At 44.2% G+C, this 27,393-nt stretch overlaps 1 protein-coding gene across 7 annotated transcripts in view; it reads left to right on the forward strand.

Moving 5' to 3' along the window:
- Window positions 1-27,393, forward strand: part of RAPGEF6 (Rap guanine nucleotide exchange factor 6) — a 1,719,096-nt gene that overhangs the window by 1,462,284 nt on the left and 229,419 nt on the right. For all 7 annotated transcript variants that reach the window (XM_069652531.1, XM_069652536.1, XM_069652533.1 and 4 more), the window contains 2 exons: window positions 3,642-3,882; window positions 8,234-8,617. In XM_069652531.1, the coding sequence (XP_069508632.1) occupies window positions 3,642-3,882; window positions 8,234-8,617 (625 nt within the window). The remainder of the gene's footprint in view (window positions 1-3,641; window positions 3,883-8,233; window positions 8,618-27,393) is intronic.

Raw genomic sequence — 27,393 nt, forward strand, 5'->3', positions numbered from 1 at the left:
ACATCGTTTTTTTTCCCCACATGCTTTTCTTGTTTTCAGCAATGCCCCTCTGAGGGATAGTGTTTTTAATGGCTTCATCAGACGCCACAAATAGTGTTTGTGTGACCCTAAGCTTCTGAAAATGCTGTTCTACGCTGGCTGTCATACACATACTTGTGCCAGGGATTCTCATTCCTCCCGCTAGCTCCCTTTGCAGCGCCATGTAGATATTATAATGTTGCTTGTTTGAGGTGGAAAAGTGCACATTATGTACAGAATGATGCATGTCATTTGTCGAAAAAGACTAGAGGCCGGTAGCTTCATCACAAAGGCTTTTCTGGGTGTACCTACGTTTTCAAAGTAGTATGATCTAGGAGACTTTTCACAGAGATCTTAACGTGTCCAATATCAGATCTAAAATGCCACTAGACCTCCAAAAAGACAGAAGTTGCACTGTACTCGACCACTTTACATTACATTAGAGACATCCACCAAATTGCATTCTGGTAATTGTAGTTCTATTTTGATGTATATAGGAATGTAAATTGACTTGCGCTAGAAACGTCAGGACGATTTTAGAGATGTTTTAGCCTGTTTTTAAAAACACAAGAATATGGGCGAAGTATTGATGTTAGAGAAAAGCCATCTCTGCCTTTCATTCTTAGGCAGTCAAAAAAATAGATACCATTTGTTGGGCAATACTAACCTCTTTTATTTACAATGCCATGTATCTATTGGCATTCAATAATGGAGTGGAGGCTACTGCTTGCTCCAGGTACACTATAGACTGTACTGGTGTTGTTGGAGTGAGGCGAGCCCAAGGATGTTAGGTCTTGTTCCCTTCTTTAACATTCAGAGACCCTGATTCCCAAAATAACCAGGACTTTCTATAGTTGCCTTTTCTCTGACGTCCCCACACCCCCGTTACTCCCGCCATGTTTGATACTTCACTTCTCTTCTGGATACTCCCCAAGTGTAAAGAAATCTAAAACCATGTGTGTTTCATATGCCTGTTTACCTAGCTCTACCTGATCAGTGCTACCTTGTCAGCTGGCTTTATCCCCCCTTTCCCCCCTCATTTTCTCTTTCATACTCTCAGATCAGTTGGGCTATAGTTCCCCCAACTTATTGAAAAGAGATCATTTGTTGAGCGTGCTACCATCACTCCATACTAACTAAAGCTGGACACATATTCTGCTTCCTGCTTGGTTGGTTAAATGGTGTACTAGTAACTCAGTCCGTGATTATAGACACCACCAAGCATTCCTGCCACTTGATGCTACGGTTTCAAGTGAGCTCCGAGAAGTGAAAACTCCATAATGGGGATAAATAAGACAATCGACTGTCAATATGAGTTATTAGCACATGCAGAATTGTATATTACAATGATAATAGTACACATTTACTATTGGAGCTGTAAGGTTGATGGGCCAATCTTGACCACAAAAATCAAGTGAACTGCTCCATTTTGTAATTTCCCTCTATTCCATTAAGAGACGCTTTGACCCCCAGTTCTTGGACTGCGATTTATGAACCGGTTTGCATGGTTTTACTCTGAATTTTAAAAGAAAAAAGCAGCTGACACGGGCATTTCTAACAGCAGTGTGTTCCTTAACATCTGCATTGACACTGCCATTTAAGCTCTAACACGCCATGCGTTATCCTTAAAAACGGATTGATTCTAGTTCTGAATTTTACAATTGTCTCTATTTTAGATGCTGTGAAATGATATAAAGATAGTGCTGCATCAGAAGTCCTGTTGCTTAGTGTTTGCATGCCTACTGTTCGTATTGCTCCATAAGACATGTATGTTCCGGTAAATCGGTAGCAGACACAATAGGCCTCATTATGATCCGGCCGCTCCGGGAACAATGGTGGCGGTAAACCTGCCGCCACCGTTGTCTCCAGACCTGCAGATTAAGAGTTCTGCAGGCGGGTGGTGTCACTCCCGCCAGGTCTGGCGGGAGTAATGCCACCCGCCTGCAGACGGAAATGGAAACACTGGCACCGTTATTTATGGTGCCAGTGTTTCTATGGTCCCTATATGGCAATGGGGATTAACAGAATTCTGCCTCTGGAATTACCGGGTCACCGGGGTTGTAATGCCCCAGTAAATCCGGCAAGTCCGGAGGCGGTAATTCATTACGGGTCCGGCGGCAAACTGACAGTTTTTCCGGCACGGCTACCACCAGACTCGTAATAAGGCCCAATTAATCCTTCAGCTATACTAGTGGCACTCGGAAGAGGAATTAATCTTCTCTCAGCTGTGAACACTGCTCCCCAGTGCTTTAAGTGGGGTGAGAAATCAAGGGGGGGGGGCTGTAATATGAGTGGGTGGTCCAAACGGTGGCCGTGGCCTGGAGTGTGCTGTGCATGTCATGCAAGTAGTGGAAGGAGCTGGAAGAAAATGCATTTAAATGACCATCGTTAGGGTGTCCTTATCCCCAAAGCTTAATGTTTTATGCAGTCTCTCTTAAGGGGAGAGACTGCATAAATACTTTGTCTGGGGTACAATGACACATTAATGGTGTTCATTTAAATGCATGTTAAATGTAATCACCCACTACTCCCAACAGCAAGAAAATAGATTTTTGTTTTTCTTTTTTGTGCTCGGGATTCGAACCAGAGACCTATTGGTAACCAGACAGCGTCACAACCTATGTGCTATTTGATAAGTTAAGTGATGGAATTCATTTGTTTCATTCAATAGATTGCTTGCCACATGAAGCCCATAACGGCGCTCTATGTGGTAAGCAGTCTATTAAATGAAACACAGAGAGTCCCCCACCTTCCCAATAGCGCAGTGAATAGGACACTGGCTTGTAAGGGCCTCAACTCGAGTTCGAATCCCGGCAGTGGAGCCGTAAATAAAATATATATATATAAAGAAAGTGGATTGCTTTGCTTAGCGAATGGAGCCCTGGCAGGCGCGGCTAAATGTATGTTTTGGGAGACTGACTGGGCTGGGCCCCAGCTCACTTAAAACCCTGCTGCTCAGACTTGGTGTGCACACTAGTGATCACAATAGGTTCTTGGACGTCGATAAACGTTTACTTTCCTTTTCGAGTCTATTGTGTGCCCTGTTTACTAAACCTAAGCCTCTTTAACTGTTAATGACTGGTATGACTGATGTGAACCCACATCCCGTTCTCCCGCGTACTTTCTCTTGCTGCCTCTGGTGCCTCTTTTCTTTCTCTAATTTTTGCAAGTGTCTCTCAGAATCCAGATCTCAGACATGGCAATGCACAACCCTTGCCAGGGAGCCTCCGGTTAATTGCAATGAGTCGTTTTTTGTACTTTTACGTAGTTTGTCTTTATTTATATTTGAAGTCAATGGCATGTGATGATTGCACAATCACGGAATGAGGAGTGAAAGTGCTTGCCTCAAACACATCAGTAGTGTTATGATCCTATTCTTGATTCCTTGCATCTGTGCTGAAAATCAAATCCAAAATTCATAGTTTTTTCGCATAAATGACTAAAATCAAAGCTTGCACACATTTAATTGGTGGATTTGGTATTTTATAAAATCATTCAAAATAAATGTTGTATGGAATAGTTGCAGATATGTTTTCCTCATTTTGCTTATGTTTAAAATGCTTTCATGTTAAAACACAGTGCTCTAATTTATACTGTTTTAAATTGTATTTATTCTACTCTAGACATCCCAGATCAAGTCATTCGGGTATTCAGAGCCGATCAACAAAGTTGCTATATCATTATCAGCAAAGACACTACAGCTAAAGAAGTTGTAACCCATGCCTTGCATGAATTTGGCTTCACTGGAGCCTCTGAAACCTATTCTCTTTGTGAGGTTTCTGTCAGTCCAGAGTGTGTCATAAAGCAGAGGCGGCTTCCAGACCAGTTCTCAAAGTTAGCAGATAGGATCCAGCTCAATGGAAGGTACATTTATTTATTTCTACATTGATTATATGTGGTGAATGTATCCCTCTTCCTGTCTCGAAGACATTCAATTATTTCACCTGCTGAAGTTATCTTTTAGTTTAAGTGGAATTCTCGACAAACTGATGTTCTGATTATTGAACAGGCCATGGGACAGAGTACAGTTGGCTGTGCATTTCCTGTAAGTGGTTACGGATCATAGTCTAGCTGCCGGAGGACTAGAGCTGGATACCCTTTGCACAGTGTACCATCTAAAATACATGGGTTTGGAGGGTTTGACTTTATTGCTTACACTTGGGTTTAACTGGTTCCATTGTGTATATTCAGGTCTTTACAATTTCTTAACTAAAACATAACATAGATGATTTTGAAGGCTTCTTTTCGACTTTTCTTTTTGTTTTATTTTATGTATGCCTTGTCACATATTTCCTTCATGTTGTTCCATGAGTTTTTGGTTACCTCTGTATCTTACCCTTAATGACTGTAAGCTACCTTCTTGTTTGTATCTGCTGAAGTACAGATACATCAAAATTACTGTGCTCAAGATAGATCAAGAAAACAATTGTTTATCTTGTATGTAATAAAACAAGGTTAAATATTGAATAGGTTACATTAACATCGTATAACAATTTGAAATGGTGATTACTTTTGTAAGATGTCAGCAATTTACTTTGTTAATGACACACTTGTCATTCCTTATGTGGCTACTGCACCATTGTTAGACTGGATTGGTAGGTCATTTCTATGCAGATTCAAGTCTCAGATTATTCTCTTGTTGCAGGTTCTTATATGGTAGATCTGGTACTTTGATAACTGTGTAGAGATAATTGCTTCCAAATTGTGTCCCAAAACATATCAGGAAATATGGTCACTTTGTAAACTGAATGTATCTGGAATGAAAATGTTCACCTGTTGGATTACACTTCTAGTCTTGATGTTTCTGCTTTGCTCATCAGTTTAGGCAGTGGTTGGAATGCATACACGAAAGTGCAGTCTCCCAGTGTTGCATTGGGTCTCCCTTATTCTGAGATGTGCTGATACTTTTTCCATTCAAAGATTAGATGGTAAAGGAGAGAGATTTTGCACTGGCTAAGAGTTGAGACATGTGTTAGTCGGACTTCTTGTCAGTCAGGCATGCTAGGTGGGTTTCTTAGAAGAATTGATGTGCTCTTTATCGTGTTGAGCTTCACGTAGCTGCTTGATATCCAGGCTTGGATAAGGGACAAGCAGTGCTTAAGTAGAGGGATTTTATTGATATAATTGGTTTTTGGGTTAACCTGCTTGTCAACTGGGTACTGGAGTATCTTGACCGCTGTGTTGCTGAAGATTTCCCCATGGGTTCCATGTTGAGGTTGAAGAGGACAACCACAGTCTGTAGCCTTCTGAAACTTTTCATATTACTGGGCAACATTGGGATCCGTTGGGGTTCATATCGCCAAAGTGATCTCTCTTGGAGAGGTCGGAGATGGACCACTGCAGGACTTTTCTGTTGAAGCACATGCATGCTGCATAGATGTTGGGGTCTTCATGGTCAACGCTATCTCAGGTGACAATGAGGTAAAATAGGAAGAGTAAGAATAGATTCCTTTTGTCCGGGCTGGGGAGAGTGTCATTGATAACTTCCTTGGTGGCAGTCTCTTTGCTGCATTGTGGCCACAATCCCTATTGGTAGGCCTGTACGAAATTGCAGTGAGTGATCCTTTCATGCAGCTGAATGGCGACTGTCTTCTCAATTGCTTTGCAGAGGAACGGGAGCAGTCGGATGGTACGATAGCTGGCAAAGGTCTTCTGAGTTGAGTGTGAGGTTCCTGCGCGGGTAATCTCGGGAAAAGGTGTGTGGTTAAGCAAGATGGGTATGGCCAATTGCTCCGTCCATTCTAAAAGTGGGACAAAAATCATTTGTGATGGCTCGAAAGGAGGTGAATACCAGGTTGAGTGTGTTCCCTTTGTTGTGAGTTGGTGCTGTGACGAGTGGCTTGATGAACATGGTTTTGATTCTGCTTTCCTTAGTTGAGGTCTCACAGGAAGATGTTAGTTGTGTTGTAATGAAATCTGTGATTTCGTTGAGAAAGTCCTTGTTGGTTTGGGATGGTCTGAAGATCAAGTCAAAGGTAGCTGTATGAGCATTGGAGAGTTGGAAGTCTCTGGTGAGGTATTAGATTGATTTGTGTCGAGTGCTCCTGGAGGGTGCATTCCCATGAAGTGTTGGGAATGATTGTGAACCCACCACCAGTATTCCTCTGCAGTTTTTATGTTGGACCTTGCAGCTTCTAGGGATCAGGAAATCCAGTGTGTGTAGAAGCAGGGTTGAGCCTTATCTCTGTGATGGTGTGTGTCTTGGTTGTTGGTGTTGGTGAGGTCAGCAATGCCTACTGCATAGTGAGAATTGATGAGGTTGTTTGTGCGGTTTGGACGATGACTGTGGGTGGGCATGAGTGGAATGAGGATGAGGGTCTATGACTTACTTGGAGGTGAGTGGGTTCTCTTAATGTATCAATAGTTTTCTTTAGGATGGTTTATGTCCTTGAAACATACAGATGAATGAATAAACCAGCTGATATGGCTTAATTCTTGTCTTTGGCACTTTCTTGTGCGAACCGTTAGTTTGGTGATCCTCCATATGTTCTCTAATATAACTGAATGTAAAGTGGCAACCTCTGCCGTTATGGTGGCATCTTGGCGAAACATCAAGTGTATGAAAGAAACCTACTGTATATGTGTAAGGTGACCTAAATCATCCATGACTACCTCCTGTATTTAAATAGCAATTGTGTCAACTGATTCCAATAGTTTTTTCGTTGGTGTTAACCTTTGAAATATTCACAAACTGCCAAAACTGTTGTCCTAGACCGATTAAATGAAGGGAACGCAACTGTGGAAGTATTTTTCAAATGATAATGTTGTTCCCAATAAATACAAACGGGGACTTAATTTCACCAAAATGACAAGGGTAGCGGAAGTGACATCACACAACCCTTGACCTACTTGACGCCACCCCTAAGTGACATCATGGGAAGCGATGGAACACGACCTTTCACCCCTTAACAAAACAGGAAGTGGCATCTCATAGCATTGTTCCTAAGTACACTAAGAAAAATATGGTTATGATATCACTATAATGTGATAAACATTTCATACAAGAATGGATCAAAATATGTATCGTTAATCAGTGTGTATCGGCCCATATTACTGTGAATGCAAGCAGACATCCAAGGCCAAATGATGATGTGTCATTATATAACACTTAATGTATGACCCAACCTGTGTTGCTACTTATTTATCGACCACGCAAGGATGAAACACACACATCACACAAGCGAGCGCTCATCCCACAGAGCTATATTACCGGCTATAGCTTTCTTACCATCTATAGTAAAATGAGCAATTACGTGTATGAATGTTCGCAAAGTCAGAAAGCAAATTACACTCTGTAGTGGAAACCATTAAACTGGTAACTGAGTTTTAACAGCAGGCCAGTTCATCAGCAGGTCTTGTGCAAAGTTGGCCACATGTCAAGCCTGCATGGATCTACTTTTCAGGCTTCAGAGGTTAGCAAAATACATACCATTGGGAAAGAGTAGTGCAGAGAAAGCAGCGCACTCACACGTCATCCCATACTCTGAGCACTCGCTACCTCCTACATGCAAACATCCATCCTGAACAAGCATGCCATGGAGATTATGGCACAATGACATCAAGGGCCACTTTGTCCTATAGTCAAACATTTCTACACCGTATACAAACTTTTAGGCACAAGGATTTGGTCAAGTGACAAGGACACCGAGATGGAATGTCTTGTGATCGTAACAGATGCTATCACTGCAACTTGTGAAAAGCAAAATGCATAGTCCGAAACTAAATGGATGCTTATTCTACTCTAAATGCTTTTTGGAAGTTTTTGTCCGCATTGTGAATTTGAGGTATTTAAGACTCACCGCCTGAAGTGTGCCTGAAATAAACCTTTAATGAGTCTACCAATTATTGAATAGAATTCCAGAAAGACACCTTATTTGTTATTCCTGTTCTTTCTTATTTAGGGTCACTGCTCAAAGTGTTACACTTGTGGAACCCCATGTTTTTTTAAGAGGACTGAACAAGAAAGCCAGCCACTCCAGAAACAAAGAGCCACATGGCACTGGCCACAGCCCAGGAGCTTCCATTGAAAAAAAATGAAATAATAATAATTTTACAAAAGTTGTTTAGTAGGGGTAGCAAGGGAGAGATCAGGGGTCGCAGCTCTGACCTCCAAATGGCGTCCCTGAAACAAAACAAGGTTATCAAATGTATACAGAGGAGCCTCTTATTAGGCATGCAGAATAACTTACTGTCTTTCATTTATGTTGAACTGTAGGTATTATCTGAAAAATAATATGGAAACGGAGACTTTGTGTTCTGACGAGGATGCCCAGGAGTTGCTTCGAGAGAGCCAGATTACACTGCTTCAGCTGAGCACCATTGAGGTCGCTGCACAGCTGTCCATGAGGGACTTTGACCTCTTCCGGAACATCGAGCCTACCGAGTACATTGACGATCTGTACAAACGAGACTCCAAAACTGGCAATGCGCGCCTGAAACAGTTTGAGGAGGTGATTAACCAAGAGACCTTCTGGGTGGCCACGGAAATTCTGAGGGAGCATAACCAGCTGAAAAGAATGAAGATCGTAAAGCATTTCATCAAAATATCCCTCCACTGCCGGGAGTGCAAGAACTTCAATTCCATGTTTGCGGTGATCAGGTAAAGGCTTGTTTGCATAATGATTTTTTTGTATATCAATCTGTTTGTTTGCATAACATTAAAAACAATTGACATCAAACAAAGTATGACTTATGCAAATTACAGTTAAAGTCCATACATATTTCCTTGTTGATATGAGATTGCCGCCTCCCATGGCACGGGAGTGGTGAGCTGGTAGGGGAACGGTCAAGGCCCGGGCCTCCCTTCCCATCCATTCGTCTAACCCACATCTTCCCACTTTCCCCATATCTTCGCGAATTTACCAGGACTGTCCCAGGCTTTGTAAACCCTTCTTTCTAGGGCCATACAACGGTCCATTTCCGCCGACCAATGGCTTAATATTGGCCGCTGCACTGAGCCCCAGGATGCTGCTATCAACCTTTTGTCAAGTCCCACCGATACAGCCTGGACGGTTTTCTCGTATTTGTTTTGCTTAATGATTTTTATGCTCACAGCATTTTTTCTGCTTTTTTTTTTTTAATAAGATTACAAGCATGTCTGAATGCTGTACTGCAATTTAAAACACAATTTCGAAAATGTTAAGATGATGTTAGGGAGTGCGAAAGCTAGAAGTAGCAACCTAAAGCCAACCGAGACAGCCAAAGCCATAGGCGCAGACCTGAAGGGAGTCCATTCAGCAACCATGCATAGATGCAGGTAAATTCGCAGTTCGTATTTAACGCTTTCCGGCAGGTAGGCACCTAAAGGCAAAGCGAATCTTTACCCCAGCTGCATGTACGGTCAGTAGACTGTCCCCCCAGGATGCATTGCCCTGATGGCCAAGCAAAGCTAGCTTGGAGCGTAGAAGTAGGAAACGGTGACACCGAAGGGATGCCATGTTAACACTGCCTGGCACCAGTTACCGGACAACCAGAAGAATGAAGGACCGCCCAAAGGCACCCAAAATTGCTGGGCGGGCAGGCAAGTCCATCACGATGCCCTTGCCGAGTCCAATTATGTTTAGTTCTGTGTCAGGTGGCCTATACTGTTTTGAATGTTCATGCGTCTTCTGAGTGTTGTAAATTGGGAGCTACAAGGCACTAGCGCCGAGTGCTTTTTCCCATTCGAGGAAATGAAATGTTCACAATCTAGTCGTTTAGGATTCCCTTGGGAAAGCTCTCCCAAGAGCTCCAGTGCCTTCATTAAGTGCTGTTCTGGTAATAGTAGGGAAAGGACACGGACCAATCCTTTTTATACTGCGTATTGGGGGGTTATTTTTATTTTATTGGCTGCGTAGTAATCCGCAGTGGTCGAAGTGGGCGGGAGCGGTCAGGAGCGGTACTCCTCTACTTCTTTTGATTATGTTTTACTGTTCCTATAGTTTTATTCTTAAAAGAAACCGTTCCGGAACGGTTTCGTTTTAAAATAAAAGTGTAGAAATAAACTTTCACTTTCAGTGCACTGCACAGGACGTTTCCTTAAAGAGCAGGCACTTCTGCTTTTGGGTTTTTATTGTGCATGGGAGGGGGCGCGGCGATGGGGTCTGTGTGGATCGGTGCAGGCCAGTAGGGAACATAGTTCCACTAATTATTTTCGTACACTTCGACCACTGAGTAATCGTATTGCCTTTACCAGCTTCACGGTGGTAATGACTGATTCACCGCCTGATATCAGTGCAAGACGCTTGGTCTCACTGAGAAAGCAGGCACTCCAGAATCTATGAAAGGTCAAAAGAATCTAAAAGCTCTATTTATTAACAACACGCAACACACACCGGTAACCCAAACCAGTGCCCGCCTGTCCCAGGCACACGAAAGTTGTAGCCTGCCAACATGGAACTCCTATTCCGTCCCGTGCATTGGTAACACCGGAGATCAATGGCACTGGTTCTGCTTTAGAAATGCTGCGTCACATAAACCATCGCACGTTAACCATCGTCAATGAATCTTTAAGTGAAGTGCACGGGGCAAGTGAATCCACGTGGAGGAAAGGCATGCTTTTCTGCATTCACAGCTGTGCGCAGAAGTGCAGGTGTTGCATGATGCTACATGTTACAGGAAGACGTAGCGGTTACCATGGCAACTAAACTATTCATCAAAGTTGAGTCCCGCCGTATTGTCCAGTACTGACAAGCAGTGCCGTTTCACTTGTATTCCCATCTTCACCGCAGTGCTTCCTTGGTCTCCATTTGTGTGGCACTGCAAGCCTGTTGGAACATATTTACCCGAGCGTAGTCGTGTAATAGAGTGCCCTTGCTTTCAGTAGGTTTACCGTATCAAGGTCTCATAATAATAAAAGCATTCGGAATGAATGCTTTAAAAAACACTTTTCACGGTTGGATGTTAGAATTGTTTGGGGGCAAGTCGTGGCAAAAGTAAATGTAGTGTGCTAGAGGAAAATATACAGTGGACTGGCCATGCTGCGGTGATAGCCACATCTTGGCATTTGCTTCCTCAAGTTGTTTTTCGGGGCTTGGGTCCAGTAGAGGGGGAGGTTGGCAAAGGAGAGGTTGACTTCCCGTTCAGCCGCCATGGCACTTTTGAGCATGTCTAGGCATGTTGAAAGCTCCTTGGCTTGAGTGGTAAATAGATGAGTTGGAGTGCCCCTTGGCATTGACGTATAAGAAGGAAACATCCCTGGTCCTTCCAGATGTGCATCACTCTCTAACCTAGACGGTATCCCAAAACCTGCTCACAACTCTCATGCTTAGTATATTCCATTGTAATCCATTTATTTTCTAACAGTGATCATGTTTGCATCAAAATGTTGCCATATTCTTAAGCCCGGATCTTGGTATGCCAATACATGGAGTAACACACATCCTAGCTCCGATGCTGGTACAGTGTCTCTCGAATGTACACAAATAAACATGCCAGGTATGTGCAGGTGTTATGCCTGATTCCTCTTGCTTGTAAGTGGTGCCATAATAGGTGCTAATATTTCTCAGCTTAATGGTACTCCATTCGCCCACCTCGGATGGATGGCATGCCGAGCCGACGCGCCTTTATTCGAACCTGTGAATGTTGAACGATCTTGCTTCCTTAACAATGTTTCAGATGAGGCCCTCATCTGGCCTGTCACTAAGCAAAAGAAAATATCTGTATGACTGGGAACAAAAACAGTAGTGCTACTTCTGTTGTGTTAATGGCTTGAGCAGAAGCAACTCTGATGGTGCAGATCTTAAAAACAGGCTTGAGGTCTTCTGTACTCAGTAATAAGGTGATGTTGGCAGTACAGTGACGGTGCACGTAGCAGGTAGAAGTGCACTGCCAACACTGGCAGAAGTAATGTGTACGTGCTTTTACTGCCCACCGTGCATGAAAAACCTACTGTGCATGCGTACACCACACTGAACGAAATGGACATTGTCTCACTGTTCAGGGATGCAGAAAGATGGGTCAGACTCCATATTTGCTTTGTTAATAGCACATTTGATAATAGCACTAGAACAAGTGCTGTTCTGTGGCAATTGTGTTGAGCGTGTGTTAGGCAGTCATCTGTCTTTAAGCTACCAGACTCGTGTTGGGCACTACTAATGCGGTCCCCACTTGATCCTGTGCAGAGAGTTCAAAGGCTCTGAACTGTTTTCATTTCCATTCGACCTCATGTCTCATCTCTTTGAATTCTTTGGTGAGAGTGTGAATGCTACTATGTGTGGTCTTGGGCCTAATTGCCAAGCCTCTCCAATGGCAAACAGCCACTCGGGATTTATTTTGACAGCTTGCCATTATCATGTTCCTTTAGTTTTGGCTACCCAGTTCATATGGGATCAACCATATGGGGACGCCAATAAGTACATCTTAATTATTTGTTTAGGAATCGGGACATCTTGTTTTGGCATAAAATGTAGGTACCCTCAAATATGTATGGAGATTCCTCAGTGGGCATACTGGCCTGTTAAGGTAATAGTAGTTGTTTCCATCCAAATATTATTTTTGTCCCTGTCTTTAACAGCGTGGGCTTGGGTTAAATGCACTCGTCTGGGTTTAGGGAATATGGTGCCCAACAAAACACTAATAAATCATTTGTCCCAATTCTGGGGTATCCCTACATAGTATCCCCACCAAAAATATCGCCGTACATATGGACGTTTGTCTCGCCATAGGCGATATTTTTGGGGGGGGTAATTAGTGGGAGCAGGGGTTGCGGGGGTGTCCCCTGCACATTTCAAAATAATGCGGGGGTGTCCCCCGCAGGGTCCATGGCTCAATATCGCTGCAAAAATATGGCGATATTTTTGTATCGCAATATTTTTGCAGGGATATTAACACATGGAACCAATTCTGGAATCAAAGCCCACTCCCTTTTCCTTATTTGTGCTTTGGAGGTTGCTGGGGGGTCGGGGGGAGTTCAGAGGGCTCTTTGGGTGTCCGAGCTGAGCCATTGTAGTTGGCAGACCTCTTCCTTTTCGTGTGGGTGGCAGCACGTTTGTGCTGACAGAAAGCAAGACGCAGGTTTTTTTTTCTCCATTAATCTCTTTTTTGCCCAATTCCCGAACACTGGAAAAAAAGGGAATCTGTGATGGGTGTCTTTGAAGTAGACAGGTTCTCGAGAACATTATTGGTGGCTGGAAAGAGAAATGGAATCTACTAGAATGTTCAAAGAGCTGGAGAGTCTGGATACAATAGTTCACCGCACCTAACAATCAATTTGGTACTAAGAGAGAAGTAAAAGGCAAAACCAGGAAAAGACTACCGGAGGGGATGTCAAGGAACAGGAGCAAAGAAAATAAAGGACATTACAAGTTGAAAACTTCCTTCCTCTCCACCCAGCAAAAGAAAGGAAAGGGGTAAAAAAAAATAGGAATTCTTTCACTGAGGGGTGTCTAAAGTTCTAAAGGATCAGGTTTAACCGCTGAACAGAGCCAGGTCAAAGAAATATAGAACACTGACCAAGTTGGCTGCAGAGATAAAGGAAAGCACTGGAAAATGCTGACTGCAAAACAGAGGAGGCCAGAAAAGAAGCCAGGAAGCAGAACATAGTAAATAAGCACACTAAATTAGAAATCCAGGAACAAGAAACTGCAAACTAGAAACTGAGAATAAAGAACCAGGAACAAGGGGTCCCACCACAAACACGAACACTGTAACAATTACCAGCACTGGACTGATGCAAACTGAGACTTTAAAGCTAGCTAATGATCACATGCCTTAGGTGTGCTCTTCTCTACACCTGCCTGGTTTTCCTTATCCTCCATCCAACCATGTCCTGCAAGGGTGGAGAGGAAGCATTGTGCATGGCATACTGGGAAGCAGAGTCTTTTGAATCAAGAAACACACTGGCTACCAAAAACCCAAAACTGATAGGGAAGGAAAATGGCAAATGTACTTTTAGAGTTCCCAATTCAATGCAACACTGTTGAAAGCTTCAGAAAGAACGTTCAATAGGGAACAGAGCCCAAATCGCCCCCACCCCTCCCCCAAGTGGCGGGAATGACAGCAAAGTGATCTTGTCTCAACACTACTGCAAGGCGCCTACGTGTTCTGCCCCAAGTTAATGAATGGTGTTTATTCTGCACCTTTAAATAAACAGCAAAGTCAGTGAAACAGAGCTTATCAGACAGCACACAGCATCTTAAGCGCCTGCAGATGAGCATGCCACACACCATGCATTAAAATACTCTGCTGGCTGCAAGACAAAATACCTAAATTGGTTAAAAGTGTTTCTCTTTGATCATTATCTTATGATTATGAATGGATTATACGGAAATTAATTACATAAACCTATAATAGGAAATACATTATTTTTCTAAACGATACACAAGCAATTGTGTAGTCATATTGGATATACTATGTAATAATAAGCCAGATGTATGTTTGTCCAAAGCCATACTGCCCACTTTGCCTGTTATCACCGCTAGAGGGAGCTGTTGCCTTACGTATACAACAATAAGACTTCAATTTCATCTTCCAGGCGAACAAAATGCATATTTCATGTGATCACCGCTAGAGGTAGCGGTTGTCTTGCGCATACAACTACACATCTTAAGTTCATTTTCCAGGCCAACAAAATGTGTTTTTCCACAGTAATTACTTACAATTAGCTCCAGAAAGTCTCTAGACAGGGATGACACTTTAAGAGCGTACTTCAAGCTGCATACACTACGAAAATATATACATTTAAAAATAAAACATATAGATAGAAATTCATTTAATAAAGCACTATTTCTGTAACAAAATATATTTTACTGTACTTATGTATTATATAATTTGTTGTAATATTTCTTGGTATTATATCAATACTATTCTTCATGTACGTTTTAAACTTTATCTGACTTCAATTTACTTTATTTTATGATCTCATGTCTACTTCAAATTATGCTGCATGTGAATTGTATTACTCTGACATCCCTCAACATTAAATATTTGAGTCCAAAACCCGTAAGTGGAATCCAAGAGAATGAGGAGCAGCTACAACAATTGGCCGTATGTTCTATGTTGAACTTTCAATAGAGTCTGTGGGATTTTGTTTGAGGTTACTACTCTTCCACATGAAAGGAACAAGATCCTTTGCAATTTTCTTGTCTATTTACATAAATGACGTTAAAATACACCACATAATATATTTACACTATGAAAAGGTCTTCCTTTACTCACATTAGCCTGTGTAGAACTGGCTTTACCACTAATATATAATATGAAAATCTGGCAAACTTTTTTTGCATTAATTTCTTGCTGAAATGTGACATTGCTTAAAATAATTAGAAAAAACTTCTTGCAAAATGTGATTTGTTTCCTTCATGTGAGGGTGTTGCCTCTGAATCTTGATACGTTACACAGAAGAGCAGGGCAGACCATTACAACTATCTGAGGACTTGCACTCTTCTTCGGCCTCAAAGGGCATGTACTACCACAGGATCATTTGTGTTCCCCTCAAGGAGGCATAATCATAGACCGCCCAAGAAAGACTTTAAAATCCAAAGATGATCTTTTTTTTAATGCAGTGCAGTTATGGGCTTTTTTTTACCACCACTATGAATTTTTCTTGTGGGAAGTGCTTGTGCCAAAAATTTTAGTGGGCCCTTGAATGAAAGTTAACTATAGCACCCTAAATCTAATTTGATATTTGACAGTAAAAGTAAAAGCGTTCAAATTATTCATTTTGAGCTTATCATTTAAAAGATAATGCATTGTGTTTCAGAGAATTAGCTCATTCCGTACATGTCTTTCTTTGACTTTGAACTGTTTTCAAGAGGTGTGATTTTTTCACATCTCCAGTACTTCTCGACAAGGTAAAAGCTTCATACGCTTCTATGTGAGTGGCAGAGTTGGGTATTCTGAAAGATCAGGCATAGGTCACAGCAGCATTGACCCGCTCCTCTATTTCATCCTGGCCAGTGACTTCTCGACACCCGTTGCCAGGAAATTCCCTCTTGGTGAGAAGAGTTGTCATCATCTAGGGACAAAGACCAATTGCTTTTCCACAGGTAAGTGGTCAAAGATAGCTTACCTTGCCAAAGACTCTGAGTTGACGATGTGACCCATTTCTGCAGTTCCTTAGCTCCATCGTTGGCTCTTCCTTCACACCAAAGAGCTCATGAACCATGGAAATAAGTCGATAGAAGGCTACATGCTTCCCTGGCCATGTTAGAGTTTCTACCCTGCCCCTTTGGGACATAAGTGGGCATTATCTGAACCCATAACATGTTTACATCATCCTTTGCCCCTCCCCCCCTGTGTAATAGTGGCAGCTAACTGTGTCTAGTTTGATATAGAGTAGTGTCATTGTTTTTCTTTATTTAATTTAGTTCATTTGATGGACTACTCACATTTTATTTGTTAAAATGTTAGTGTTTTTTTTAAAAATGGTGCCCCCGTCACTTCTTAGAGAACACATTATGCACTCAATGCTACTGACAAGATAGCATGCATTACTTTAAGAAAGCATCGTTTCATTGGGCACCGAGTACCACCAGTACCTGGTTTTCATAGCAATTTGGGTTGAGCAGCCTTACTCCTTCCCTACTCTGGTTTAAGTTCGAGATAAATAATCAAAATCTGTATTTGTTTTCTCTTTCAATGGCTTCCCCAGCAGCATACTGCACGCTAATGCGGTTTGATGAGTATGAATTTCTGACGAGCAGCTGTTCTAGATCTAGCCCTTTTATTGTAGACACAGTATTGTTCTGAAATATATTTTTTTAAATGGACACCACAGCCCCGGATGATACTCTCACCTGCACATGCTTTTGATCTCATTGTTTAAAGAACACAGCTAGCTTCTTCCTCTGAGATGGGAAATTGTCTTGGCAACCAGAAGGGGCAAGGATGTCATGTTGCCGCTGCACCCTAGAGAACTGTGCTGGTTTAAACACAGGACGCTATGTGAAAGCCACTGCAGACTAAATTGTTTTATGCTTTTTCATTCTTCTCTCATTGAGACCTTATTCAAAGCTAAGGTTTACGTTTATTTTATGCTTTGCTCGTGTTCTCTTATCAGTTATGAAAAAAATATCCAAGTAAAGATTGATTTCACATTTTAAGTTGCGATTTAATTTAAAAATGTGCTTGTCAACAAGCCAATTTTTAAATCAAATCATGACGTGTCATTCAATGTTGCACAAAGCGACCTTTCTGTACCCACACTGGACTTGGATTATCAATGTAATACAAGTGCTGCCTAACCTGATTACTACTATAGTATAGTGTATGCATTGTACATTATTTGTATTAGTATTTTAGGAGTTACTTTAATTTGATTTGTTATACAATACTACTATTAGAAAGTTAACTGTTTTCAAAGTACAGTGTGTGCGTTCATTGCTGCAAGAGGGTGGGCCCGATATATCCAGGCGTGCTTATGGGCTAGTGGCGAGGATGCAGGGGGTGGCTTGTCTCCTCCTTTCAGTGAGTAGGGCCAATTCGCTCAGGAGTTATCTTTTTGCTGCGCTCTGTATTCAGCTGCCAAGGCCAGTGTTAATCTCTGTTGGGTGGGAAGGCTGAAAACTAATTTCTTATACTTTATAAATGGTGTTTGTCCCATCCATTTCTTAATGTGTGGATGGGCTACAGCTGCTCCCTCTTCTGTGGCAGCAACTGTGGGAAATTGATAAGTTTCCTTTTCTGCAGGCTTTCTTTTACCATGCAGAGAAAGTAGAGTTTCGTCTGGGTGTTGGATCATGGTAGAAGCAAATGCTTCTTTCTCCTGGCAGCAGATGGGAGAGGCTACAGTTTCCCCATGACTGTCTGCTCCGGATTGTAGGAATCACCCATAGTCTTTCCCATAGTCTTCCATTGCTTGAAATTGCATCTGCGTCTCTCTGGTCGATTCCAGAAATTCCTTGTGCAAAAGAGGGTGATTATGGAAGATGGCCTTTTTCCCTTTTTGGTCTGTCAGCCTGCTTGGGACGTGTTCTGGAGCTTCTCTAGCATGAAATCTTTCATGGATTCACATGCTTAGGAATCTTCCCCATCGTCAGGCTGGGAATTCTCAGTAACGAGAAAGCAGTTTTGCTTTTAATTTTAAAAACTGCTCGGACTTGTATATCCCATTGCTGTCACTTTGGGTCATACTGCCCCAGCCAATGACAGTGGTCCTCCTTAGCTCCACCCCCAGTGGCCACCTTCAGATTTTTACTGCATATTTACGTGTTGGGAGTCCTCGTGTTTTGCTCTTTGAAAATATCAGTATTTCATCTGTTTTTGGAAGAATTCTTGGGATTTTTCTTCATTATCAGTCACTGTCGTGACTGCCGGTAGCGGGGACCCGTTGCTGATGAAGATCTGAACATCTTCTCGTCATGCAAGGCCTTTTTCTCAAATTTCAGGCCACCTTTTCAACTTGCAGGCCTTCTCCATGCGACCATGGCAGATTCCAGCAAGAAAAGCCTCTTCTGGTCCTGCCCTAAGTGTCACCTCAAGAACATTTCTGTCGACGATCGACCATGATGTGAACAACTCCTCCATTTGCCAGTCCTTTGCCACGGAAACCCATAAGGATTGTTTAAGAAGGTTAGTGGCTTGGTTGTAGGAGGGTGCCAGGGATGCTGACCCAGCCTGGGTCCGAAGTCATGCCTCTGTTAGGGTTGGCAGGCCCGTGGAACTGACTCCCTCTAAAAAGAGGTCAAAGTCACATGAGGACACTTCCATGGCGAAGAAACCTAAACGGGATCATGCACCGCCTGCTTCCACTGCCCCCCTGTTGATGGCATCCATGTTGACGGCACCGTCTATGCCCACGGCTAGAAAGCATGTGCCCCACTCTGACTGCCACTATGACATCGCTGACCCCATTGGCCAGCGCCACAGAAAGTCATTGTTGAAGCCAATTACTTTATTCACGACAATGGTCCTGTCAACGGTCTATAAGGTGAAGTCAGCCCACTCATCGAAAACTGCTCCATCAATGATCCATTCAACCACTGTGTCATCAAAGATTATGACCACGCTCAGCAGAATTGCTCTGCCTACAAGACCAGTATCAGCACCTTTGGCACCTACGACAACGTTGAATCCACAAGCACCAGCGCTCGCTACATTCCCAAAGAGCACAATTGTGGACAGAGAGTTGCCTCCAGCACTCCCCTTTCAACCACGACCTCCTAAGACCAAACAGCTCTTGACCCTAGTACATAGGTCAGCTAAAGCACCACCTGCTAAACTATTACAAGAAGGTATTTTCTTTTCAGGAGATGCAAGGGCCTCTGGAGGCTTTACTCTCTGAGCAGGATAAAAAGAGGACGAACATCCAATTCTGCCAGATCCTCACAAGTCAGTCCCTGCTCCACCAGTTCCGCAAGTGGCTGTGCCTACAGTTGCTCCATCAGTGGCAGTGTGCCTGCAGTTCCTGGGGGAACACCATCAATGCCCAGGGACCTGTCGCTAGACATCCTGTCTACATTAGTCACTGAACTACAGGAGATGTTGCCTCCTACAACCCCCCAGGGCGCTCCCAGTAGCAGACACTCACGTGAGGCACTGGCCCCACCACTGGCTCCACCACCGCACCTTCAGAGACCGGCTCCATCTTCTCAATTGTTGGCTGGCTTTATGGCTACCCTCACTGACACAAGTGTATATCCGGACAGGCATACTGCTAGTGACGAGTATGCTGACTTGGTCCCAGTGGATGGGTAACCCCCAGACATGCCTTCAAGAAATTCGCCTCGGACGAAATAGACTCTTTTCAGGCTCTGCTGACACGAGCTGTGAAGCTTTTTTACCTTGTTACTGAGAAACAGGGATAGGAATGTTTCCTATTTCAAAGGCGGGAATCCTGAAGGAAATCGGTGGTAGCCATCCCAATGCTTGACATCTGGGAGGATGGTCTACTGGTTATGAGGAACCCTTTCTTGGCAGCTTCAAAAAGGGACTGACTGGACAAAAAATATAAGGTAACAGTCTCTGCTTCCAAGTGTCTTCACACTCAGCGTGGTCTAGGCTCTGTGGCGTTCGCGGCGGCAAGTAAAAGGGTGGCAAATCCATCCTCCCTGTGCATGGTGCCCCCAAACAAGGACGGCAATCAGCTAGATGCTGTTGAAAAGCGTGTAATCACCACAGCCGCAACCACCATCAACAGAGCCAATGCCTTAGCTATCCTCTCCAGGTAGGACAGGAAATGATGGTACAAGATGGGTTCAATCGTAGACTTCTTATTTGATGATTAACGAGAGGAGGCTCTGGCTTTGCTACGTAAAGGAGAGGCGCAATCAGATCATGCCATCATTGTGGCTCAGTTCATTGCGGACACAGCTTTCCCTCAGTTGGGCAGTGGAGGGGTAATGAGGCACCAGGGGTGGTTGAAAGCCACAAACATTTTCCCTGATGTGCAGTCTAAGGTAAGAGACATGCCCTTTGATGGGGTAAACCTACGATGCGTGGCTTGAGCCCATGGAGTGAGGAAGCATCTGAAACGACCTCCCGTCAAGATCCTCTATATAATCCTACAAACCTGGTTTGCAGAGACTGCAAACTGAGCTGAAGGCACTGAAAGACATGTAAATAGATGCTGCAGAAGAACAAAGTGTGCCCAGAGAAAATCAGAGTCCTGTAAGGTGAGCATGGTCCCGGAGAAGGAGCCCCGCTGCGCACACAAGATGGCGGCTGCCTGACCAACACAACGCAGCTAGAGAGGGGACCGCCCGGCAATCGAGAGCGGGATACGCCAGAACGAGAAGTCAGCATTTTGCCCCACTTGCTGGACCCCAAGGAGTGCAGAGACCACTGGACTGCGCTCTGTGCCTGTAAAGACTGGAGGGAGGGGGGGCTGTACTTCTGCTCTCTATATGGTAGAGGAGAGGCACAGAGGACCCCAGCCAAGATTCTCTATAAGGCAGCAATGGACGAGCAATCGGGCCTAGCTTCTCAGGAGGTGACGCAGGCTGGTTTTTAAGTACAATGTAATCCCCAAGCCCCCACAAAGGAATGTCCACACACTGTATTGGTTAAAACACTGTCTTTATATAATTAATATTCAAGGTTATGTACAATATCACAATAACTCACTTTGTGCTCAGTAAATCTACAATGGCAAATCTATACAGTTCTACGTGGTACCACAATTACTATTCGATCTCATTAAAGTGCATCAACTGTACGGTTAAATGTCACACAAATCAGTTTGTAAAGGAAACCAACAATAGATATAAGAGGAAAGAAGTTGATTAGAACGACAGGCAGAATACTGGCCCTGTTACCTAGACAAAGCTCTGTGTGGAGATTATCCCCCTCCCCCAACCTGGGCATCCTGTAAAATAAAGATATATCACAAGCCCAGTCCATATATTGTTCACAAGAATCTTTCCAACAGTTCAGCAACCCCAAAGTACCTGGTGTTGTAGAGTTCCTCGTCGGGAAATCGACGGCTCTTCACGGGTCGTCGAACGTCCGGCGACGAACACGGTGAACTATGGTGGTGAAGTGGCAGCTTCGTTCCTAGCGGTGCTTGTCGACGGGGCAGAGTAAATGTCCTGCAAGAAAGAGGCGTGCGGGGCACCTCGATGTCAAGAGTTCTGGACCGCAGAGAGTTTGAAGAACTGTGGCCCAGCCAGGGCGTCAAGTTCGTCGGCATCTCTGTGGTCTTTGGGTGGCGGGAAACCCACCGGCGGATGCTCCTCGGTGCGTCAGTGGCCTCGACTTTCTCAGGCGAGACAAAAGCAGTCAACAGTGCAGGCGAGAGCGTCCTTGGATCAAATGTTTCTTAGGCAAAGGGAGCACGGTGGCTCCGGTCGGCGCCGGTGGTCGTCGACGGTGATGGACAACAGTGTCCGGGCACTTCTCCTTGTGGTGCTCCCCATCTCCGGTCGGCAGCCTGTCGTAGGTCTGTCTACCAGGGAGCTTTGACAACGATCATATGGTGCACGATGGTCCCTCGTAGCTCGGGAAGAGGGCGCCTTACCAGGTCCTCTCTGGGTCAGTCCTTGGAGACACAGCAGCTTTCAGATTGATGAAGTAGAGCAGCATCAAGACTTCTCTTCCAGCAGGGCTTTAAGGTTAAGCTTCAGTTTCAACTCCAGTTTCTCTTCAGCTTCTGAACACGAATTCTAGCAGCGAGAGGCCCCCAGATATACCAGCTGATCTCCCATTCATTCTGCTGGGTCACACTCAGGCAACCAATCGGTCAGAAGGGCATTCATTCATGCAGACAGGCAGCCAATCCGGTGCATAGTGCATTCAGGCCATTCACTTATCTCCAGACACTCACAACAAGTTATGTGTATTGGGACAAAGTACCCAGCCATTCAACACTCCACACTGCATTCATACCATTTTCGGGCAGGGTTGGCTCGGTCATTGTGTCAAACACCAGAAACCAGACATCCACAACAAGAAGTGCATATCGGTCACACACTCCATTCACCCAGGTCCCACCCACAGACGTACCCACAACATACAGTCACTGGGAAGGCTCCAGCCAGTCTGGCCTGGACTTTACAACAACACCATATATGGAACTTCCACCCAACATCCAGTCAGGGGGAACGGAAAGAGTGTGGGCTTCCCAGGACTTTGGGAAAACAAGGTAACAGGCGATGGAAGGCAAGAGGCCATGGGGGCCATCTTGTTTCCATCAGGAATCTACCGATTCCAATGGCAGGGCCTGGGCATCCCCAAAATGGAGGATACTCAATACTTTAATACTAATACTTTTATACTTATACCTTAAATACAGGAAGAGAGCCCAAGTTATGAGTGAGAATGGTTGAACTGAAGAACAAATGATGTATGAGAGGGATGCTGTAATACAACTGTGGCGGAATGTCAGGGGATTAAACACATACATGCCCAGAAACTGGGTCAAATCCTTTCTTAACAGGAGAAAAGTGTCTGTCGCGCTATTGCAAGAGACACACCTGACACAAAACGACATGATAGTGAAACACGGGGGGGGGGGGGGGGACAGTGCTACGGGGCCACTTACTCCAAATATGCCTGGGGCGTACTTACTTGGATAAACCAAATGTTCCCTTTCAAACTAATGAAGAAGTGAGAGACCCGGAAGGCAGGTATCTGATATTAAGAGGTCATATAGAACAAAGAGTTGTATGCATAGTAAATTCTTACCTGCTTAATAATGGAATCCCGGCACACCTCAACGTGCTAGGTGACAAATTAGCCCCATACCGGGAATGTTTTGTCATATGGAATTTTGTTAGATGGAATTGTGAATACTGGCCTGCGCCGCATCTAGATAGAACTTTGAATATTAGCACACCCGCACTTAGGTGAAACCTGAATGTTAACACGTCCACGCTTAGATGGAACTGTGAATATTAGCCTGCGACATCTAGATAGGACTTTGATTGAAGGATAGCATACCTGCGCCTAGATGAGACTTGAATGTTAGCATGAGCCACACTTAGAATTGTCAACACCAGCCTGCGTAACATCTAGATAAAATTGTGAATGTTAGCATACCCACACCTAGACAGATTTCTAAACACTAGCCTGCGCCGCATCTAGATAAGATTGTGAAGGCCAACAAGTACCACACTTAGATAAAACTGTGAATATTAGCATGCTAGAGGTCAGGTAACCCACTAACTAATATAAGCTCAAATTCTGCATACTTATCTCACTCAAAAACTCACACAACCATCTCTCTCACCACAAGCCGCACGCACTTCACAACACTGCAACAACACATAAGCCGGAGGAACAGCACACGCGGACTGACACGGATCCATTACCCGCAGCAAAGCTCAGCACCCGGTGTATACCGAGGTGAAGCTGCCAACAGAACACCATTCCTCTCACTATCCTTCTCCTTCACCTTACTAACCCATCCCACCTTATCGTTTACAGATCCGCCGGAGCGCCTGGGGACCAATTCCGTTGGTGACGGTGCGCGGTACAAATACCTTTAACATTTAACATATGGGGAGGTGATTTTAATTGTGTGCAGGACTGGAAACTTGATCGATCTCACCAACCAGCTACCCGAAACAAGGCTGCAACAGGGGCGCTAAACGCTCTATCGGAGGCACTCGACCTGGTGGATGTCTGGAGGGAGCTACATCCGGCCATCAGAAACTACTTGTATTACTCCTCACCGCACCACCTATACACTAGAATAGATTATGTATGATCATAGCCAGAACACACCTAGCGCAAATGGAAACGGCGCGATACTTGGAACGGTCAATATCAGATCACTCGCCGCTCTTACTGACATGGAGGATTCGCAACCCTACTCCCCCCATACCACTGTGGCATATGTCCACAGACACACTGACAGACCAGGCCTTCAAGGAAGAACTGGGATGCAAGCTAACTGAATACATTGAGAAAAATGTGGGCAGTGTTGAAAGGTGGGACACGATCTTGGAAGACATGGAGGTGGTGGTGCGAGGCGAGCTTATTGCTGAGGTGGGTGGCGTCAGGTGCACACTACGGTTGGAACTAGAGAAACGGGAGAATGAAATAAAAGAAATAAAAACGCACATGCTGGGAATTGGGGGTGGGGGGAAGAACTAGAGCTAGTGCATCTGAGAGATAACTGCCGGGAAACATGGGGAAGATTGTCAAGATTTGACTACTCGGCCAAAATCACTAGGGTGCATGAGGAAGGAGACAGACCAGGTAGACTTCTGGCGTGGCTGTGCAAGAGGGAACACCCAAGGTACCCAATCACTGAACTAAGAGACGAAACAGGAACAACACATAAATCGCAACAGGCAATAAACAATATCTTTGGGGAAGTTTATTCCCAACTATATAAGCATGACCAACAGGTACCTGAGGAGGACATATTGAGCACACTTGAGTAAATAGGCCTCCCCAAACTAGAAACAGTGCAAAGAGAGGAACTGGAACTAGAAATATCAGCTGAAGGCTTAACTGAGGCAATTAGATTGCTTGCCAAAAGTAAGTCACCTGGATGCTATGGGCTACCCCCGGAGTTTAACAAAATATATGAAGCCACCCTGACCCTGATACTATTAGAAGTCTTCAAAGAGGCAAATGACAGTGGGCCACTACCCAAATCCATGAGGGAGACCCTGGTGATCCCAATAACCAAGCCAGGGAAACCAGCTGACGAGTGTGACTCGTACCGCCCACTGGAAATGTTAAATTATTATATTAAAATACTGACCACGATACTAGCTAAAAGATTGAGCAGAGTAATAGGGGGACTGATTCATGACGACCAAAATGGCTTCATCCGAGGGCGTAGCACTGCACTGAATATACGCAGATTACAGCATGTGCTGGCACAAACAGCAAACTCCCAGATCCAATACGCAATATTCTCCTTAGATGCAATTAAAACATTTGATTCAATATATTGGGAATGGCTGGTGGCAACAGTGAGAGAGTTTGGCTTTGGGGAACAGTTAATAAAATGGGTGCAAATACTATACATGGACCCAGTAGCTAGGGTGAAAACGGGCGGACTGGTATCACCAACCTGGGAAATACAGAGAGGCACCAGACAAGATTGCCCACTGTCCCCAATGCTATATGTGTTGGGAGTAGAACCAATAGCAATCTATTTCAGAAAGCAATGTCCGGAAGCGGGCATCAGGATAGGTGGGAAGGGGCATCTGATATTGTTATATACAGACAATGTGCTGATGTATCTGAGGGACCCACAGCTTAACGTCCCAGTGGTCTTTGACATACTGTACAATTATGCGAGAGTCTCTGGGATTAGCTTTAGCAAAACTAAATCATGCATATTCCCGATAGCGGGGCTGAAGGGGAAGACTACGGAGGAGGTCCCGGAGGTTGGAATACGACGGGAAGTGGAATAGTTTAGATATTTGGGAATAAACATATGGCACACACCGGAACAAATACATGAAGGCAACACAGCAGCAGTTGTGAAAGGCCTGCGGGGCTCCATGAAATTCTGGAGTGATGGGTGGCGCCGACCTCTAGGCTGTATGATACACTCAAAGATATACCCAACCCTAAAAGTGAAATGTTAAAGGAAGCATGGGAAAGAGATCTGGGAATGCCTATAACAGAAAACGAATGGGAAAGAATACTAAAATACCCCCAAAGAAGTATCCAGGAACCCCTGCTTCAAGTTGATACAGTTGAACGTGCTATACCACACCTATATGACCCCAAGTAAGATAGCTAAGTTCAATAAGAATGTGCAAGCATTGTGCCCGTGGTGCGGGATGGGGGAAGCAGACTTAATTCATATGTTGTGGATGTGTGGTTGAGTGCAAAAACTCTGGGAAAGAATTGAACAATCTTGCAGGAGAGCTGGTATTATTAGATATTAGTGGTCGCCGAAAGAATGCCTACTTGGTGCATACCCCTGAATCAGCAAATATAAGCATGTGCATACAGTTATGGATATGGCATGTATATTGGCTAAAAGGGATATAGCAATGGCCTGGAAATCGGCGTGTGGCCCGCAGTACACAAGGTGGAACAACAAATGTAAGCGCTGGGCTACAGCAGAAGCAGCAGTATCGTTGGAAGGGGAGTACAGAGCGGGCCCAGACAGGAGCGATAAATGTGACAGATGGAAAGCACTGGTCAACATGTTCCACCCGTCGGGCGATAAACCACCCTGAGATGTAACATTGTACTACCAGATATTTGAACTATAGTATTTCACAGCCCAGGTCGCAGCCCCTCTGTCCACTCTGAAACTGTTGATAATAGTGACGGCAAAGATAAACCTGGACCTCACACCAACAGATGCTTAAGAACTGAGAGAGACTTGAGAATTGCTAAGTGAAGAAAGTAGTTTTTTTATTTTTGGTTATACACTGTTGATAATAACATATTGTTACTATGGCTGACATCATACAAGATGACTATACTGCAGTACTATGCTTACTAAATGCCAATAAAAACATTTTAAAATAAATTGATGCTTTAGACCTCTTTGGTAAGAAGGTCGATGAGACACTTTTAGCCATAAAGACAGGCACAGACACTGCTCCTTCCCTGGGTACCCTGCAATAGAGAAGGCAGTCCTTTCGGGCCATTAAAGGCAGATTCTCCAGGACCTCTAGAGATTATCGACCTGCCTATCGTCAACCTTCCCACACCAGTTCGCAGGAGGCTTACAGAGGGAGGTTGCAAGCCTATAGAGGTACACAATGACGACATGGTGCTTCAGCTTGCATGCAAACCCCAAAGCACGCTTGACTAGAGCCGGGTCCTGTGCCCCCGCTTCAGCACCACAGTGGGGGGCTGACTTTCACAGTTTGTCGAACAGTGGCTCAACATAACCACCGACAAATGGGTGCCTAACATGGTCCGGCAGGATCACATGGTAGAATTTCAAGACCAATGCCCCTCCATTCCACCAGTATGAAGACTGCAGCAACATCTGCCCCTCTTCCTAAAAGAAGTCCAGTTCCTAATACAAAATGGGGCCACAGAAGCACTTACATTGCACCTCTAGGGCTCCAGAGTGTACTGCAG

This window comes from Ambystoma mexicanum, chromosome 3p (genome assembly GCF_040938575.1).
Source record: "Ambystoma mexicanum isolate Mex_15411 chromosome 3p, UKY_AmexF1_1, whole genome shotgun sequence".
NCBI lineage: Eukaryota > Metazoa > Chordata > Amphibia > Caudata > Ambystomatidae > Ambystoma > Ambystoma mexicanum.